Genomic DNA, 19,258 nt, shown 5'->3' on the forward strand with positions numbered 1-19,258 from the left:
ACACACACAAACACACACACACACACACACACACACACACAAACACACACACACACACATACTCACACAATGGTGTACATATGCACTCTACTAGGGCACACTTGCACATATATTAAATGCACTTTAGTATCAAGAATACACAAAAACACACCTTTGTTCAACCAACAAATTATTTATCACATGATGCTGTCTTGTCTTTGCTACTTGACACAGACAGTCATCATGTTAGTTAAAGTATCACATATCTTTAAAAGAACAAGTACTCGTAACAGTCTGTGCAAACATCACATACTGTGTGAGTTCAGAGAAATTGTCCACTTATCATCCTTTCTTGTTTCTTACAGGACCATGCCGTGAAGACGGAAGACTTCCTGACAGGAAAGAGTTTGACAAAAGATGTTATCAAAGGCAAGAAAAATGTCATGGCAGTTTTATAACATTTTTGTCATTTTTATTTTTTTCCACCTCTTGAAGCTGGTTTGTAATGGGTAAAAATGTTTGCAAAGTGCTTTTTCGAAGGTGTAACAGAAAGTGTTTTGAGATTAGGCTTACTTAATTTAAGTCAGTTTTGGGCTTGAGAAAAATGGTTGAGCAGACATACTTTTACCGTTTTAATAAGAATGAATGATTGGACTTGCACACATCAAACATAAAGAGTAAAGAGTAAAGTTATTATTATTCAGTTTTCCAAGACCTTAGTACGTGTGATTAGCTTGCTAAGAGAAGAGAAGTAAATGCGCACACGAGGGTGGGACAATTGTGCAGTTCTCAGTAAAATAAAACTTTCAAATTGCTGTCATTTCTTTTGCCAAATGTTTATTATGTGTGCATGTAAAGCGTGCTTGAGAACAGTTATGATTAATTTAATCCATCTGTAAATTAGGTTGGTACTAGCTCAACTCTTGCTTCTTTGAACGTGATCTATTTTGAAAGTCCTGTTACAATAGCAAACATTTCCAGCATGCTTGTTTGAGAGTAAAGAGTAGTCTAAATGTTGCACTGGGGTTGGTTGCCATTGTTGTAATTAAGAAGGCAAAAGTGAAGACTCTGTTTCTTGATGAAGAAGGTTGATTTATTTAACATAATATAAGAAAATGACATGAGGTCTATCCTCTCTGGCTTCACTGACAAGACTGAATCATAATGAGTATGAGCACCAGTGGTTAAAACAGGAAGGAGGAGTGAGTAAAGATCACTAAGATCAGACAATCTTTGTTGTGAGGGTAGATAAAATAAAAGTACAATTACAGGGACATAATTCAAATTAATCATGGTAATATAGGGACCAACAATCCAGGATTTATTGTTGCCCTTCTATATATTGATTATAAGCAGTCTAATAGTCTAACACTCAGAATAGAGAAGAACAGTTAAGAAGAGTTTATTTTTTTACACCACATTTCAACATGACACTGGTTTACAGAGGACCTTTTTACTCTGTCCTTAATTATGCTTGTAGATTTTTCACACTCCTGTGCTTCATTGTAAGTTTTCTCATATTGATAGATTAAATTGTGGAATCCTTTGTCAACACGATATTAGTTCATATTATATTTCTTGACTGTTAGTGACTGACATAGACTAGGGGCATAGACTCAAAATAAGGAAAGGATTGAAAACATTTCATTGTATTTAACTTTGAATAGACGGAAAAATCAAAACTGTGTACCAGAAACACCTGCCTTTTTGTTTTACATAGACACAAGAGGGTAGTTAGTGGCAAACTTTCCTTGTGAGGAAATAATTCACAGAATCGTGTTCACTTCTATGTAAAAGCACAATTTTTACATATTAACTGTACTTTCTATTATCTGTCCTGTTCCTTTTGTCTTCTGTGTCAAGTACTCCTTCTTTGAACCGTTTCATGTCTTAAGGTGTATTAATCTTTCGCAAAAATGGAATAAAATTGGTTTCAGGAGCAGCAAAAGTGTTGGCTGATGAGCTGAAGCCTGCCTCTGATAACCCACTGCTGGCTTCAGCACAGTACAGGAAGAATCTGGCAGTCAATTTGCTCTACAAGGTCAGTCTTCTATCCTGTTTCAGTAGGAGCGTAAGCCTAGTACCTTTTCTAGTGGTTATTTAGCTCTTTGAAGAAGTATCAACTCAGTATCAATCCCCTTCCCATTTAATAAAGATCTACTTTTTCATTTTTACTCAAGCTACAACAATGCCTCATGGTGTGTTGGGGTTTCTTGGTTTGGGGAAGTCAATATTCATGGCTGTATGTAATAGTAGAAAGCACATCATGTGTTATCATATTGCTGGCAGTAAATTTGCGTCAAGCCAAAATGTCAACATACAGGTACACGACAGGAAGGAAAATTTTGAACCTTATTATAATGATATCAATGTTTTAATTTAATACTTTTTCATGCACGCTACCCACACCATCCTTCCATATTGCCTCTTAGTACTGTAATGGAATGTTTTGATTAATCAACCATCCCCAAGTTCCTTCCATACCTAAAAGCTTTCTATTAATATTTAATGAAAATTATACAAATGTTCCAAACTTTAGAAATCCTGTCTAGTGTTGGTAGTGGCTACTGGCCTGGTCTGGTCCTTCTCTGAAGTGAAATGGTATAGGTTTAAACTTCTATCAACACTATTTGTTAAGAGGCTGGGTCTTGGAGTTTAACGTCCACATCCGAAAGGGAAAGCCAAATGAGAGATTTGTGTAAAGTGCCTTTCCCAGGGACACAATGTCCCACTGAGCTCTCCTCATTTGATTAAGAGTCATAATTATCCTAATCTTTTGGTATTTATAGTGAAACACTAGGTCTCAGTACCATATTTCTGCAGGGTTTTATGTTTAGTTGAGCCCTGAGATGTGGAAGATGAAATAAGAAGTAGTCTTAGATGGCTATTGTTCAGTTTTATAAGCCATGCATCCGATTTGTAAAAATGCTATAACATATGTCTTATCTTCAACATCAGACCCTCCTGGAGTTAGCCAAACCCACTGATGCCAAGATCCAAAGTGGTGCAGACAGCATTGAGCGCCCTCTGTCTTCTGGTCTGCAAACATTCCAAGAGAAGAAAGACGAGTTTCCTTTGAAACAGCCAATGCCCAAGATGACTGCTCCTCTGCAGGTGTGGTATGCTTTGGGTTTAACACTGTTGTCAGCGCAATACATTTTTTTTTTTTAGGCAGGGTCTTCGATACAATTTCTAGCCCCAAGATAACGGAATAAAGGGGATGGTGAGCCATGAACACATTACATTGGTTTTTGCAAGTTCTTATATTTTTGCATTTTGTTCACTTTTTCACAAACTTTTGGAATTAACGGTTCGAGTCGCCCAGTTTCATGTGTTCCAATGCGGTACGTAGTGCTCCTTTTGACATTTCATTAACGACTTAAATTTGCAAATGTCTTTTAAAATCACAAATTCAAGTTGCTCAGGGAAAAAATTTGTATACAATAGTCTACTTTTCAATTACAATGTTACAAAAATTCCTCATTAGAAATTTGAATTAGATCTACATTTGCCTGCAGATCAGTCCAGCTAGATACGTCTGATCTAAAGCTCATTTACAGTGCTGTCCCCGTGGTTTTATGCACCCCGCATAATTTAGCAAAATGTGATAATTTTTTGCATAATTTCTTATTATTTTCCTTTATCATTCTTTGATAAAATGAACAGAATCGCATAATTTCACATTTTTGGGCTCAGTTTGCATAATTTCAGAATTTTACTTGCATAAAACGACAGGGACAGACAGTGGATAATTTGAAACTGATGGGTTTGTGAAAAGTATGTTGGTTCAGATTTAAATGGAGGTTTACAAAAGCTCTCTTGCTGAAAATCAGATTTGGGAAAAGGAAGTGTTGGAATTTCAATTTGCCAGGATGAAATAGCTGCTCCTACATTTGTCCTGCTTGCTGTGTCCAAAGAGTACTCTCTTGCTCAAATTAAATATTGATTATATCTTTATATTGCCATGTCAGGTTTACCCATTGTTATCAAATTACAATCTGACTGAGATTTGCATTTCATTGTTTTTTAATTTCATTTTTCTCTTTCTTTTGTTTTCTATGATTAATATTCCTGTTTATACACTGTCAGTAACCGCTAAAGCTGAATTGTTTTGATGGTATTGTCAGAGCTTTTGTTTTCTTCTTTTTCTTTTTTTCTCAACACACATGATGGGTCATAATCAAACATATTTTTGGTCTCTGCTGTTTGCATTCAAACTCAATGTGCACTACTTTTGGTTTATCCTGTCTACAAAAGCTAAAAATATCTTCTCATCTCCCTTTCATTAAAAAAAAAAGTTATAAATTTATTACACATTTATAATATAATACAGTTTTTAAAAATTCTCTCTTGTTTCAGGCATCTGGAGAAGCCATTTACACAAGTGACATGCCGACTTTCCAGCGTGAGTTGTTTGCTGCCTTTGTGTTGTCCGATGTAGCTTCGGCCACCCTTGATTCGGTAGATACTTCTGAAGCCTTGGTAAGTGTTATAGTTGTCTGTTTCTTGTGAAGAAGGCAAGATGCCTGAGTAAAAATCCTGAAATCTTTTATCTTGAATATAGCTTCATAGGAAAACAGACTTTTCAGAGTAGCAGTTGTATTAAACATATATATATTTTCCCATATTAGTGGTTGACTTTTAGGTCAGTATATAGTGTGTCAATTTTAATGGTAAAAATATTTTCCCAACTCTTCCGAGATTGGTTAATTTTTTAAGACTTCATACTTCATACGTGTAATATAACTGAGACAAGTCCTTACGCTCATTACTTTCTTAGAACATGGAAAGATCATTGATCTTTCTGTTGGGGTGCAGCATCCCTTACTACTATAGGCAGTGGTTGAATCTGCCTACCTCCTAAATGATCTAAGATATGTGGATTGGGGGATAAAACATTTAATCTACAAACATTTTTAAAATAATAAAGTGCCTGTCCACTAATTCTTCACATACTTTTTCCTGTCCAGAGCATGCCAGGAGTTGTGCGGTATGTGTCAGCAGCTGATATTCCTGAAGGTGGCGTCAATGACTACATGTCCTTCCCCTTCTTCCCTGATATGATTCCTGAGGAGGTGAGTACGTTTGGGACAGCTGTGCACAATTGTTGACGTGAATGTTCATTGGAATATTTCCGTCATCAAAACACGCCCTGTGTTGTACAATATCACACCTAAAAGAAATTTCTGCAGACATGAAGAATAAAGTTCTTCAGTTTCTGGTTATTGCAAAACTTTAAAAAAACCCAAAACAAGCAGGTTTTGATTTTGCTTTGGCATAAATGAAGTTTCAAGTTGTCTACAGATATTACCGTTATGTCCTTCAATATGTAAAGATCTCATATTATACCTTTTATTTGCTACAAAGCCGGGCCAAATTTTGCAAATATTTTCAGTTGAGCAACAAATAAACAATGGATAAAGAAAATAAAGCGCGAATCACAAGACTCTGATATGATTCGTGTATTCTAATTATTTCTGTATGTTTCAGATCTTTGCTTCAAGCAAAATTGGTTATGCAGGTCAACCTATCGGCCTGATACTTGCAGGCAAGTATTTATGATGTACCTGTTGTGTTGTGACGTTTCCAGAAACTACCTGTTTATTCATAGGCTCAATGACGATTTACATGCAATAATGATGTTCCGCTGAGACTGATAATATTGCTACGATTTTGGGGTTTAATCTCATCTGTTTAAAAGAAACAAAAAAACCCCAACCTAACAAACATACAAACAACAACAACAAAAGACAATGTTATATACAGGTATAGAGCGTGCACTGTGGAGAATCTACAAGACAGTTTGAGCCTTTCATATTTAGAGTAATTTAGGTTACAGACCGCACAAATTTTGGGTTTATGTGTCTAGCACTCCTCCTAAAAGAGGGCATCAAAAGCAGTCTCACTCAAAGTGTATTTACGCTCTCTCTCTCTCTCTCTCTCTCTCTCTCTCTCTCTCTCTCTCTCTCTCTCTCTCTCTCTCTCTCTCTCTCTCTCTTTCTCTTTCTCTCTCTCACTCTCTCTTTCTCTCTCTCTCTTTCTCTTTCTCTCTCTCTCTTAATTGGAGAAACTGATAAATCTAAACACCCTTTCAACTGCAACCCCCCCCCCCCTGCCCCCCCCCCACCCCCCACCCCCCCCCACACACACACACACACACATACACACACACACACATACACACTCAGACACACACATACTCACACACACACACTCACACACATACACACACACACACAGGCATACTTTGTATGCATTTGAAGTACAGAATTTACGTTTTATGTAATTATTTTTTCACGTAAACTAAGTCAAACCATGTCATTAACTTGTTCAGCACTTTTTGCTTCTCCAGGTATCTTCTCAAGCCGAATATTGAAAGAATTATTTGTTTGTTGTTTGGGGTTTTACTTTTTTTTTTCATTGCTAAAGACTTTCTCAAATGCAACGAGGTATTGCTTTAAGAACTATTTATAAATTCTATTTGCTTGATTCACAGAGACCCAATCATTGGCTGATAGAGCAGCCAGCAAGGTCAAAGTCAAATATAGCAACATTGGGGAGGCTGTGTTGACTATAGAGAAGTCTCTGGAGAAGAACCTGGTTTTTGAAAAGAAAACGAAAGAACTATCCAAAGGAGACACAGCAGGTACATTATCAATTTGTTTTACGTTTATCTCTGGCTTTGTTTTGTTACAACTTTCTTATTCCTTCTTGAAATGTCTCTTCTCACGGACTCTCAGTCCTGTGTCTTTGCTATGTTGATAGTGCTGTAAAATGTAGGCTACTCAATCAAACACATCTGTGTTATTTTAAGAGAGCATGTGCTCTCCCTTCAAAATTACCTGTTGTGCTTTTAATCAATCTCTGAAAGAAGGTCAACAAAGATGGATAAGCTCAGCTGAAGACAAATATCTTGTGCAAAATAAAGGAGGAAAATAAATTATGAGTTGAAATTATTCATTCTATTCTATCAATAATTTTTAAAAAGATTTTGATTTTGTTTTTGTAAAGTGTTTTACGGTGCTCGCAACTGCATAGGTCATATGAGCGCGCGGGACACACCTAATATTTTCAGTTGGTAGGAAATTTTGAATTTTGCCCGGGTGGCGGCCGAAGCCTACTCTTATCGATTTTAGACCACCAAGGGATCTTTAACGTGCGCAACTTGCACACGGGCCCTCCGAGATTTTTCGCCCTTGTCCGAGAAGGCTAGATGTAGATCTTTCCTACCAGAAGATCAGGGGTGTGGCAGAAAGACAGCGGTAAGGGGGGGCCAAGGAGTAGCAGTAGGCTGCAGAAAGAGTCAGGAGCCCAGAAGAGGGGGCAAAGGAGGTGAGGGGATGGGGGCAGAAAGTGGAAATGAAAGCAGACAACAGAACATTGCTAGAGAGCAGGAAAGGAGGTGAAAGGAGACAATTTTAGAGAAGAAAATTTTTTGGTCGCTACCCGGATTCGAACCCGGGACCTTTGAATGAGAGGCCAACACCTTAACCTCTAGGCCACGAGAGCCCCCCTAAAAAGATTGTGCTATATATAAATAGAATGATAAGAAAATTAGATTTCAATTCTCTTTGGTCTTATATTTATGTAAATCATCTGAAGGCTCATTTGTGGGAGGGAAGGCAATGTTGGCAAAACCACTTTAACTTTGTTTTCTGTCAAAAATGCATTTGTGTCACAACGCGGTGGAATCAGGCGCTCGTCAATTTTGGAGCATATGGAGTTATTGATTTCATCTTAAAGGTTGTTCATTTGCCTTGCTTTCGGTGAAAAAAATATGCATTTATCTCGAATAGAAATGGTGATATTTGCAATTGAAGGAGGTGGGGTCGCTTGGTTTCAGAAGTACAATTAGCGAAAAAATGGCCGTCAAAGTTCGGTGACTTCCATAGCTTAAGAGTCCTTGCGGAAACTGCGAATTCAAATTTTGCGTGCCTTTAATCAATGTTTTTCCATAAAATCCACACTTAAAAGAGTTGTTGAAAGGACATGATACAAGGTGTTGAGCCAAAAAAAAATCCCCCCCCCCCTCCCCAAAAAAAATTCCATACAGGCGGAAAAAATGCAGATTTCTCGGTTTTCATTATTTTGATGAGCGCCTGCTTTCACCACGCTGCCTCACATTTAGATCCATTCAGACCTTTTGCCACCGCTAACTGATTTCCTTTTCTTATTAGCTGTAACAACAAAATTAGAATGGACACAAACACTCTATCATATGCTCTCTATTACACAACATTAAATAAACTCAGCAGCTTGTGGATCACAGACTAATGTTGAACATGACACACAAAGGAGAGTATGACACCTGTTTTGAAGTAATCACTTAGCCTGTGGGCTATCAGACTTTATTTTTTAATTTTCATTACCATTGTTGTATACTTGACCATGATGTGTCAAACTTTGACTTGTTACTTTGTATGTTGTCTACTGGTGAATGAAAAAGAAGTGTATTCTCTCTCCTGTAACTCCTCAGCTGCTTTGGAAGAGGCTGAGGTTGTCATCACTGGAGAAGTTAAAGGCGGGTCTCAGAACTACTTTTTCTTGGAGAACCCGGTAAGTGATGCAGTCGTAAAAAGGTGTGAGTAAAACAGATACATGAACAAATGAAAGTCAAGAAGTAGAAGTTTTATTCTTTTTGTGTATCTCCCCTATATAGATAGGTTTCGCTTATGGTCAGATTATTGAGGTCTTTCATTCAACCCATTGGTCAACTGATTGCTTACATTTATAGCAATAATATTCCAATTTTAAAAGCATTTTTTACTACTTTTTTACTACAAAGCAACTAAGCATAGTATCTTTAGCTTTGGATAAGACTGACTAGAATTATTTATCTCAAAGGTCATCCATGACAAAACTGCTTTTACTCAACTGTAAGCTACAAAATGTGTCTACTGGACATGTATTTTTCTGTGTCTGTCAGGTGGCCCTGGGTGTTCCCTCAGAGGATGGCATTGACTTGTACTCCTCCTCACAGTTTCCAGATCACTCACAAAGAATGGCAGCTCGAGCCCTGAACAAACCCAATAACTAGTGAGTACTCAACCTCTACTTCTGGCACTCCATCAACATCTGAAAATTGGTTGAAGAGGGTGCATAAAATATAAGCGTAACTTTTATTTCACGCCAAATGTTGTATCAAAGTGAGTGAACGTGTTAGGGGCTGAATATGTTGGTTAAGTGCAGTCTGGTTTCTGTCCTATTTTAATTTTTTTTTACATTTATTTTCTTGTGGACAGTTGGAGGGCACCACTGGTTGGTTCTACTTTTTTTGTCCTTCTCTTGTCTCTGTCTTACTTTTTCCTTACATGCAGAAAAATGTTATTCTTTTTTGTCTTTTCTGAGATGTTTACTCTCATCCTTTTAAAATCTAAAAGAGGGTGAAGGTTTGTCTTTTTTCCTTAACTTATTTGCTCCCGACTCACTCTCATGCTTATTCTTGTGGGCCTTCTTACTTTGTCGTTAATTTACCACGTACGTGGGTTGTTGACGGGTGCTCTGGTGTGGTTTGCTTCTTCTTTCCTATCAAACATCTTTCGTTTTTATCTCCCCTCCTTCTTTTTTGTGTGTTACTCTCATGTAACACCTCTAATCTTTGGCACTTATATGACCTTATTGTGTTGCAATTGCCATAAAACACTTACTAAAACTAAGACTTACCATGTACTTGTTTGTTTATTCTTTTCTCTTCCACGTCAAATTTGAGTGCTCTTTTCCTGAGATGCAAATCATTCCTTGTAGTTGCTTAGTATCACTTACTGAATGAATACCAACCCCCTTTTTTTATAAAAGTCCATATATGTCTGTGGAGCTTCCAAGTTTCTTCAAGCTTTGTTCATGAGACTCTATTTCACAGCCATTTGAGCATGACTGTTGAATTTTTTTTACAGCTTCAATGTGATAAACGCCCGCCTGGGTGGTGGTTTTGGTGGGAAAGCTCTGTTTGCCACCCTGCTGTCCTCAGCTGCTGCAGTGGCCTGCTATGTGACGAAAAGGTAAAAAGGCCTTCATGATGATCTTGTATCTTAGCAAATCATTGTGACACATTTAAACCTGAGGTTGGAGGCTCTCGTGATCTAGAGGTTAAGGTGTTTGGAATTTTTTTCTCTAAAATTGTTCTCCTGTCACCTCCTGTCCTCCTCCCTTAACAACGTTCTGTGTTCTGCTTTCGTCTCCTCTTTCTGAAAAGTAATTTTCTCCTTACTATGCTTATTCTGCTAGTCCTTCTGGGATAAGAGTTTGAACTGATGGAATTATCTTTGAACTCTTTGTGAGAGACACTGTTTTTGATTTAGGCCTTATGAATTTTTAGTCTCTGGGTTGTTTTTTAAATATTGGGCTGTAAAAGGTACTGACTGTCAGTTTGATGCCATTTTTGTTTTTTTTCGGATTTTTTTTCTAGGCCTGTTCGCATCTGTCTTGACCTTTCCTCAAGTTTTAAAATGAACTGCAAGAGGTTCCCAATTCTTGCCAAGTACAAAGTAAGTGAAATCCTTATTTAGACTGGGGAAATGATTTTACTGAGTATGACCATAATTTTTCTATCCTCTTGAATTTGCCCTCAATAATTAGCCTTCTGGCATGAAAAAACATGTGATACTGGTGTGGTTAGATGGGGTTGTGTGTATTGGTGGAAAGGGGGGGGGGCTGTAAATGATGTTATAGACAAACCTATGAGTGTTCTACCTTTAAAAAATTAATGGAAAAACTTGCTGTTATATGAAAAGAATAGATCAATCAAGTTCTTTTTAATGTGATCACCCCCTTTCTATTGCTATACAATCACATATCTAGCTGAGCTTCGATCTGTTAATTCCTTGAAGATTTCATTGTATACTACTTTAATATCTTTTGCTTTTCAGGCTGGGTTCAATAAAGATGGCAAACTGAAAGCCATTGAAGCTGAGTTGAATGTGGACAGTGGGTGGAACCCAACATTTATGGCTGGTGAATTTTCTTCCCACATGGATCAAGGTATGACTTCAGCTTTTTGTCAGTGAATGTGCCAACAGTTTTTTCCTGAATCGCAGAGTGTTTGACCTACATGCTTGGTCATATTGTTCCAATAATGCATATATTGACTATTGCTGGTATACTTTCTGCTTTTCAAAAATACTAACAACTCATGTCTGAATATCTTTAAATCATTATTTCTTTTATTTGTGTCTCTTGCTATAGGTAATTTAAGAGCATGGGCCTAAAACTTAAATGGTAAAGGAAACAAAGGCAGGCAGAGAGAGAAGATAGTAAACAACATGGCGACTTGGTTGGCCTTTGTGTCACAATGCAGTAGAATCAGGTGCTCGTCAGTTTTTAGGCATGTAAAATTATTGGTATCATTTTAAGTTTGTTTATTCGTCAATCTTGCGATGAAAAAATACGCATCCATCTTGAATAAAAAGTGGAATATTTGTGATTGAAGGAGGTGGGGGCCACCTGGTTTCAGAGGTAATAAAATTATTCAGTGAGATAAAGGCCGCCAAAGTTTTTTGACTTCAATAGCTTGAGATCTTTGAAAACTGAAAATTTGTATTTGTGCCTTTAATAAAAAAAATTTCTGCAAAAACTCACTCAGAAATGTGTTTTTAAATGGACATATAAGGTGTTGAGTCAAAAAACAAAAATTTGATAAAAATTTCCAAACCAGCAGAAAAATCTTCTATTTCTTTAACTTGACCAGCGCCTGATTCCACCACGATGCCTCACATTTAGAATTTAGACTTATACCTGCCTATGGAGATTTGCATAAGGTTTGGTGTTTGATGATAACAATATGGAGGATATCCTCCATGGATTCATTGTGAACTCAAATGTTAGGTTGGGAAGGAGCTCCTTGAGTTACCTCAAAGGAATTTTCCAAGATTCATGGGCTCTGTGCTGTTGTAGAATATAGATATTCTTAGGATTTTGCCTTTTAAAGAATTTGATTTGTTTGAAATAATGAATGCAGAACTAACAATTATATATTACTCGCTGAAATGTCTGTATTGTCCTCTATCATGCAGAGAAAAGCTAAATATTTTTGTTGTTTGCTCTTCTTTTTCTTTTTTTTTTCTTCTCTTGCTCCTTATCATCTCTATATTCTTTCGTCTTCTTTGTTCCTCATCTGCGTTCGCAAGGCACTTTCAATTAAATAAATATTCGTTTCTTTTTGGTTTGTCTCTTTCAATCACTCAGGCTACTTTGTTCCTAACTGGAAGGTCACTACAAGGCTGGCAAAGACAAACAAACCTACCTCGCAGGCTGTTCGTTCACCAGGTAAGATGCCTGTTGTTGTTGTTGTTGTTTTCAAATCCCTTTAGCTGCGAGCATTTTGCTCTTGGCAGCGCAATGCCTCCCTCAAGTAACCACATGTCCTTGTCATCTGGTCAACGCCAGAGTAGAGCAGGCTTTGTAAGTCTGTAGGTATGTGTAGGAGCCTGTGTAGAAGAACTGCCAGGTTTGGGCAGTGAAGGAGAAGATGTTCAACGGTCTCCTCATGGTAGTTACAGTGTCTACTATGGGGTTCCCACATGGGGTTAATATTTATGCACTTGTTGGTGTGTAAGTGTCCTGTGCGTGCTCTGAAGATCAAAGTCTGATCAGCTCTACATAAGAGATTATGAGGGTCTTTGGGGTTGGGTTTGTCTATGTACCTGAAGAAAGATCTTCCTGTTTATGCATTGGACCATCTGTTTAGCCACTCGTCTCTGCTTTTGACTTAGATGATCCCTCTGCAGGTTTGTAAAGAGGCGGCTGTGTCTGTCTGGGGCAGGCTTGCTCCAGTCTTTGAAAGCTGGTCTGCAGTCTCATTCCCTGGTACTCCAGAATGGAGTGTGACCCCGATGCCATATAGGTAGTGCCCATCTGTTTTTCAAGGCTGAGAATGTTCCCGTCACCTCTGTAGTCTCCTCCCTCGACGGCTTGGAGTACTGACATTGAGTCAGAGAAGACAACAACATCCCCTGGTGTTACTGTGCCTTCAAAAAAGTCTTGGGTGATCTGCTCCAGGGTCTTTACTATGGCAACTCACTCTGCGTCATAGTTGGAGCTGTATGTTCCACACGGGCCAAATAGTTGAGTCTGCTTCTTCTCTCCAAGGTTGTTTCGATATGTAAGGTGCATGGAACTGTAGACCTAGGCATTTAGTTATAGTTTTTCAGAAATTCATGTTTTTGTGAGAAAAAATTTGTGGATTAGATCAAGAGTAAATATGTTTGTGTGCATAAAGAAAGGTACCAAAAGTCGGATTTTGACCATTTTGAGTTAAGGGTTGTAGGCCATCCAATTTTGAAAACAGTGATTTTTTAATTTTTGAGATATCCCAAGTAGTTTATTTTTAGATATTGCACATTTTTGAGGTAGGGTATAAAGATCTAATTTTGAGAAAATTAGCTTTTAAGTTTAGGACACATACAAACTTGAAAAAAAATTATGAATCAATTATTTCTACTGAATTTATTCATGGAAAATTCATTTCCAATTTGGCATTCAGCTGACATCAATATCAAGATTAGAATTCAATGGTAAAACATAGTGGGGAAGAGAAAACATACCTCAAAAATATATTTTAACACCTTCTAAAAGCAGTTTTTATTATCTCTTTAAAACTTACCCTTGTCTCAAAATTATTCAAAATAAAAGATTTAGAAGTCAAATCAATGAAAACCCTTTTAGAAAATGATGGAATTATCTTTTATTCAATGAAAACACATTTTGGTCAATAAGTGATATTTTGGTCATTTTCAGCCTATAGCTTAAAATGGCCTTTTGGTACCTTCTTTAGGCACACACACATATAGTAACTTGCAAATAAGTCTTTATCTAGGCCTTCTCAGTTCAGGCCCTGTATCTCGGACTGTTGGCTCTGGCATTGGAGGCCGGGCCCATTCGCGGAGGGTCACTGTGAAAAGCGGCGATAGACAAGTGTGCTGGTGCGGTTGATGGAGCATTCTCGCACTGTACTCACTAGACTGGCCCACAACGAACCCTACTTAAATTCAACACATTTTTGTTGTTGCTACTTTTTTGTGAGAGTTTATCGGCTCTTATAACAAAGGAAGATCACATCAGTAACAGAGTGTATATCAATTTGTCAACATAAAAATGAATTACATTTGCATTTTACCATGAAATACAGACTGTGGAACACTAGTGGGATAACATTGGTTCTTCACTTGCAACCTGTGCAAGAGACATCGTTCTCATTCTACAGGTTTTAACAAACATGAAAGAAAATTAGTTTGCCACACATGCACGCACACATGCACCCACGCTTACACATACACACACACACACATACACACACACACACACACACACACACACACACCTGAAAAAGTTACTGTTTGCATGGCAGCTTTGCTATTTTTTTCTTCGCCTGTCCTTCATTCCACAAAGTACTTTGCTCAGCAAATCTTTTCATGAAGATATATTTGCCAACCGCATCAGCTTGCGATATCAAGATATGGAATATAGCCGGAAAGTCCCACAAAATCACTACTAATCCATTTCTGCCCAATTTTTCAGTGGTTTTCAAAAAACAAAACAAAAAGAACAAACAAAAACTAAAAAAAAACAACAGCAACATCAACAAGTAGGTCAACAATGTCTCTCTGGTAGGTTACACTCGAAGTGCAAAATTTCATTCTGACTGACTCTAGCATGTGACAACATCTCTAGTGAAGCCGGATGCCTGATGCGCCTCAGTTTATGAAGCTTCATATGAGAAGTCTTTCACCTTGTCATGGGTATAGCGAACAACAGTAAAATGCATGGAAAATTAAAAAACAGGGCTATCTCGAGTTCTGCTGAGCAAAACAAATGAATGATAATCTTAACTCTTTGCAACATTGCCACTGGATGTCAGCTTTATTTCCGTTGTTTGATAAAATGAATCGAACTTGAAAACATCTCTTTCTTTAAAAATATTCACTTCATCAATATATCGACAGCTTCAGAAGCTGAACTTTTTGTAGTTGTTCTCTCTCAAATTTTTTTTTTGGGAGCTGGTGTGCCACAGCATGCAGGTGGTACTTCTGGAAATATTGATGGAGGTCTGTGAGCACCATAAATCTTCCAGCTCGTACCAAAGGTACATTAGGAGGGAAATAGTGCTGAGAGCAAAATCCCATATGATCAGTGACATCTTCTACAATTAATTTATTTTGGACACTTTTGATCCTTTGTTCTTTTTTTTTTTTAGTAATCTTTTGGAAATCAATTTATTGTTATTTTGCTATCTCCCTTTTGGCTGGCATAACCACTTCTACTGCCCCATCCCCTACACTTTCTTCCCATGTTCATCACAAGGTTCACATGCTCTGAAACTGAGATGTCAGCTGAAAACTTTTTCACGGTAACAATAACATTTAAGATGAAAAAAAACTAGAATCTGAGGTAAATACCAAAACACATAATATAAGCACAGTGTACAGATTTAATCCTTTGAATTGAGTGTAGCGAAAATACATCTTAACGAAAAAAACGCGTACATCCAAGAGCACTAAATGAAACAATGAAAAGGCTAGGGGATTAGACAGACTAGACGACTACACTCACTGCACACAAACTATCGGCACGCAAAAGCTTTATGCAAGAACGTTCCATCATCTGTATATGTATTAGTAGGCCTATTAGAGCATATTATCTGCCTTTCACTCTGATCCTCAACAAGATAAGGACTTGTCTCGAAGCGAGCTTTTATCAAGATAAGGTCGTCCATCCTAGCTTCTACTGCCGGAGCCAACCGTCCGAGATACAGGGCCTGAACTGAGGCCTAGGTCTATCATTAGAGGGTACAAAAGTTCTAATGCTTTCATCTGTGCTACGCCTATTTTGACCTTGACATATCTAAAGTTTGTACAGATCCAGCAGAAATGTGTAAGAAACGATTTTCTTTTAATAAGTTACAAGGACAAACTATCCCACTCAAACTACTCTTTTTTTTCTTTTTTTTTTTTCCCTGTGTCCTGATTTTGGTGCCCGTTTTTGTTGGTTACGTAAAAAGAAAGTAGTGGTGCAGATTGTTATATGAAAGGGGAATTGTTGAGTAGGTAAGATGGTGATGATGATGATGATGATGATGATGGTGTTGTTGGCGATGGTGGCGGTTATGGTAATTGTAATGGTGAGCATGAGGATGATTATTTATGTTGGCGATGATGATGTTCTGATGTAGGAGATGACATGCGTATTAGTCTTAGTGTTAAGTTTGTTTGGTGCTTACTCTAGATCCCCGCCAGGCTGTCCTGGGGGGCAGGACACAACCCTTATTCCCAACTCCTCGCATAGATTCGTGACCAAAAATTTGGAAATGATTCGTCATCTTCATCCCTAGCATTTCATAAAAGTAGGCCGAAAAATCTCATGGGGGCCGCTTCTAAGTGATGACATTGTTAGTGTGTTTGTTACCCTATGTCTATGCTATCATATTTTCAAAACAGTGAAAGGAATGTGGCCAATAATCTTCGTAAAAATTAACTTTCATAGATAGTCAAAGCAGACTAACTTGTGTGCTTACAAGTTATCGTTATCATCGTTCGCAACCGGTCCCGAGGCACTTCTGTGGTCGTCGGAGCATGTAAAAAACCATTCAAACTACTTTTATTATATATTCAAAGTCAAGTTTTTAAAATTCTGAAAACAGAGTTTACTAATGTTTATGTAAATTCTCCAGGTAATATACCAGCAGCCCTTGTAATCGAGTCAATCTTGGAGCATGCAGCTAAGGAGCTCAAAATGCACCCAGTCATGTTTAAAGAGTTGAATCTATATGAGAAGGGACAGGTATGTATATTCTGTATATGTCTTCCAAATATGTGTGTGTGTGTGCCTATAGAAAGGGTACCAAAAGTCGCACAGACTGTCACTTTTTTTTACCAAAATGTGTTTCCATTAAAAAATAATAGTTCCACCATTTTTAAACAATATGCTAAAGGGGTTTTCATTAATTTAACTTCTAAATATTTTGAGACTAGGGTATTAACCAATAAATTGGCAAAAAGATATTATTAATCCGAATACAGGAAAAAGAGGCTAAAACAGCAACTGGACATGGATGGCTGGTGCCTCTATAAATAAATCATTGATGGTCAGGTCAGACTAGGGTATTTTTGAAAGAGATAATGAAAACTGCTTTTAGGTGTCAAAATCTATTCCTGAAGCTTGTTTTTTCTTCCCCGCTATGTTTTATAATTGAATTCTAATCATGATATTGATGTAAACTGAATACCAAATTGGAAATGAATTTTCCATGAATAAGTACATTAGAAATAATAGAATCATCGTTTGTTTTTCAAGTTTGTGTGTGTCATAAACTTAAAAGATAATTTTCTCAAAATTAGATCTTTACACCCTACCCCACAAAATGTGTAATATATCAAAAACTACTAGAGATATCTCAAAAATTAAAAAGAACCATTGTGTTCAGAATTGAATTTCCTATAAGGTACAACCCTTAACTCAAAATGGTCAAAATCCGACTTTTGGTAACTTTCTTTAGGCACACACACATAATAATATGCTAAGACATGGGGGTAGATTAAACGCGTTCGTGCACAATCTTTTGTGCCTTTGGGCACGATACTAGCTCAGCTGGTATTATACTACATAGTGTGGATGATCCTATTTAGAATTCCCAACCGGCGCATTCTTAAACTTATGTTGTTTGGTGAATTTTCGATTTTCGAGTCTGCCTACTATCGGAGACAGCCATCAATTCTAACATATTCACTTCTTAACTCTCTACATGCCAATCTATGACATATCATCTGTATGGTATTACCTCTCCTTCAAAGCAGACCTTTTTTCTTATATGCAGAACTATTCTCTGTGTATATTTTTTTCCTTGTGCTTTATTCTTTTGCGCTCATTATGACATAGGCCTATTATAAATAATCTAAATTTGGTCACTTAAGTATCCTAACACAGTACACACTAAACCTTTAAACTTGTCACATTTACAATACGCTTGCCTGGTAAATGCATGGAAAACCTTCTGTAGGCCTGTATTCCATGATTTATCTGAATTATCCTTTTACAATCTCAGACTGAGATCCATGGTGTTAAACTGGACCACTGCACCATTCGTGAGGTGTGGCAAAGACTCAAACAGACAGCAGACATTGATGCTAGACTCAAGGCAGTGGAAGCTTTCAACAAGGTTGGCACTTTTGTACATCCCAGCTCAAAGGGCGGGACATGAACTTGTCTGATAAAGTTATCTTCCCAAATTAATGAAAATCTTTTGTTTTTATGTTTTCATTTGTGGAATGTCAATTGGAGAAAAAATTGTATTTTGAAAGATATTCACGCTATTTTGATTTTGATTTTATTTCCTATGATGTTATAGCTACTAGACAAATTCACTTTTCATTCTTGTGACCATAAAAGTTATTCTTTTGGTCCAGTTGTTGTAAACAACATAATATTAACATTCTAGAAATGTGAGAGCTTGAGTGCATCTATGCAGAATTATGCTTTCCAGAATTTTTTTTTTTTTTTACTTTTTAAATTGATAAAATGCTTTTCCTTTTTGGCTTGTTACTTTATTAGAAATGTTAATCAGATTTAGCAGAGTTTGTTTTTTCTGAGCGCGTTCTTCTCTGCCAACTTTTATTTCATTTATGACATTTTGTGTTTCAGAGCAATACCTGGCGCAAGCGAGGCTTGACCATGACTACAGTAAAGTATGGAATGAACTACTTCCCCCCAGGACACTACTGTAACATCTCTGTGTTTGCTGCTGATGGCACTGTGAGTGTCATGACCTCAGGAGTGGAGATGGGCCAAGGGCTCTACACAAAGGTGACCCCGCAGTTCCTCATGGTTTATGATATATTTATGATATACTTTACTTTACTTTTCCAATCCAGCGGCTGTCTGGGTTCTAGCTCTTTGGCCTGTCTATATGGTAAAGAATTTACAGGTTTTTATCCGTTGTGTTTTGTCGCTGTATGAAGTATTTCCGATATCTGGGGCGAGGCAGGTAGGTAGGTGCTATGTAGGTTGCCAAGTGCAGGGCAGGTAAAGAGGTGGCAGTCATCCTGGCAGTCACCCAATGGGCAGTCAGGTGGGGTATCCTTGCGGATCTTATTTAGGTAGGAATTCAGTGGGAAGATCTATGGTATGTCATGTATAAAAAATATAATGTTTAACACGAGCTGAAACATTTAAGGACTGTGGTGAATTGTTATTTACGTAGGTAAAATTATAGCTTTCCACAAATGAAAATATTTTCATCTGTACTATGAATTCAGCAATAAATTGCGGTCTAAATTTTGAAATAAGTCTATAA

At 37.4% G+C, this 19,258-nt stretch overlaps 1 protein-coding gene across 2 annotated transcripts in view; it reads left to right on the plus strand.

Moving 5' to 3' along the window:
* The window catches only part of LOC101861050 (xanthine dehydrogenase), a gene marked incomplete in the record, with an annotated part of 55,376 nt that overhangs the window by 28,977 nt on the left and 7,141 nt on the right, over positions 1-19,258 (plus strand). For both annotated transcript variants that reach the window (XM_013084101.2, XM_013084102.2), the window contains 16 exon segments: positions 345-408; positions 1,917-2,020; positions 2,938-3,093; positions 4,339-4,461; positions 4,950-5,054; positions 5,470-5,527; positions 6,476-6,625; positions 8,456-8,535; positions 8,906-9,015; positions 9,873-9,977; positions 10,385-10,463; positions 10,845-10,956; positions 12,160-12,240; positions 16,640-16,749; positions 18,011-18,124; positions 18,607-18,768. In XM_013084101.2, the coding sequence (XP_012939555.1) occupies positions 345-408; positions 1,917-2,020; positions 2,938-3,093; positions 4,339-4,461; positions 4,950-5,054; positions 5,470-5,527; positions 6,476-6,625; positions 8,456-8,535; positions 8,906-9,015; positions 9,873-9,977; positions 10,385-10,463; positions 10,845-10,956; positions 12,160-12,240; positions 16,640-16,749; positions 18,011-18,124; positions 18,607-18,768 (1,713 nt within the window).

The sequence above is a fragment of the Aplysia californica genome, unplaced genomic scaffold (assembly GCF_000002075.1).
Source record: "Aplysia californica isolate F4 #8 unplaced genomic scaffold, AplCal3.0 scaffold00271, whole genome shotgun sequence".
Taxonomy (NCBI): domain Eukaryota; kingdom Metazoa; phylum Mollusca; class Gastropoda; order Aplysiida; family Aplysiidae; genus Aplysia; species Aplysia californica.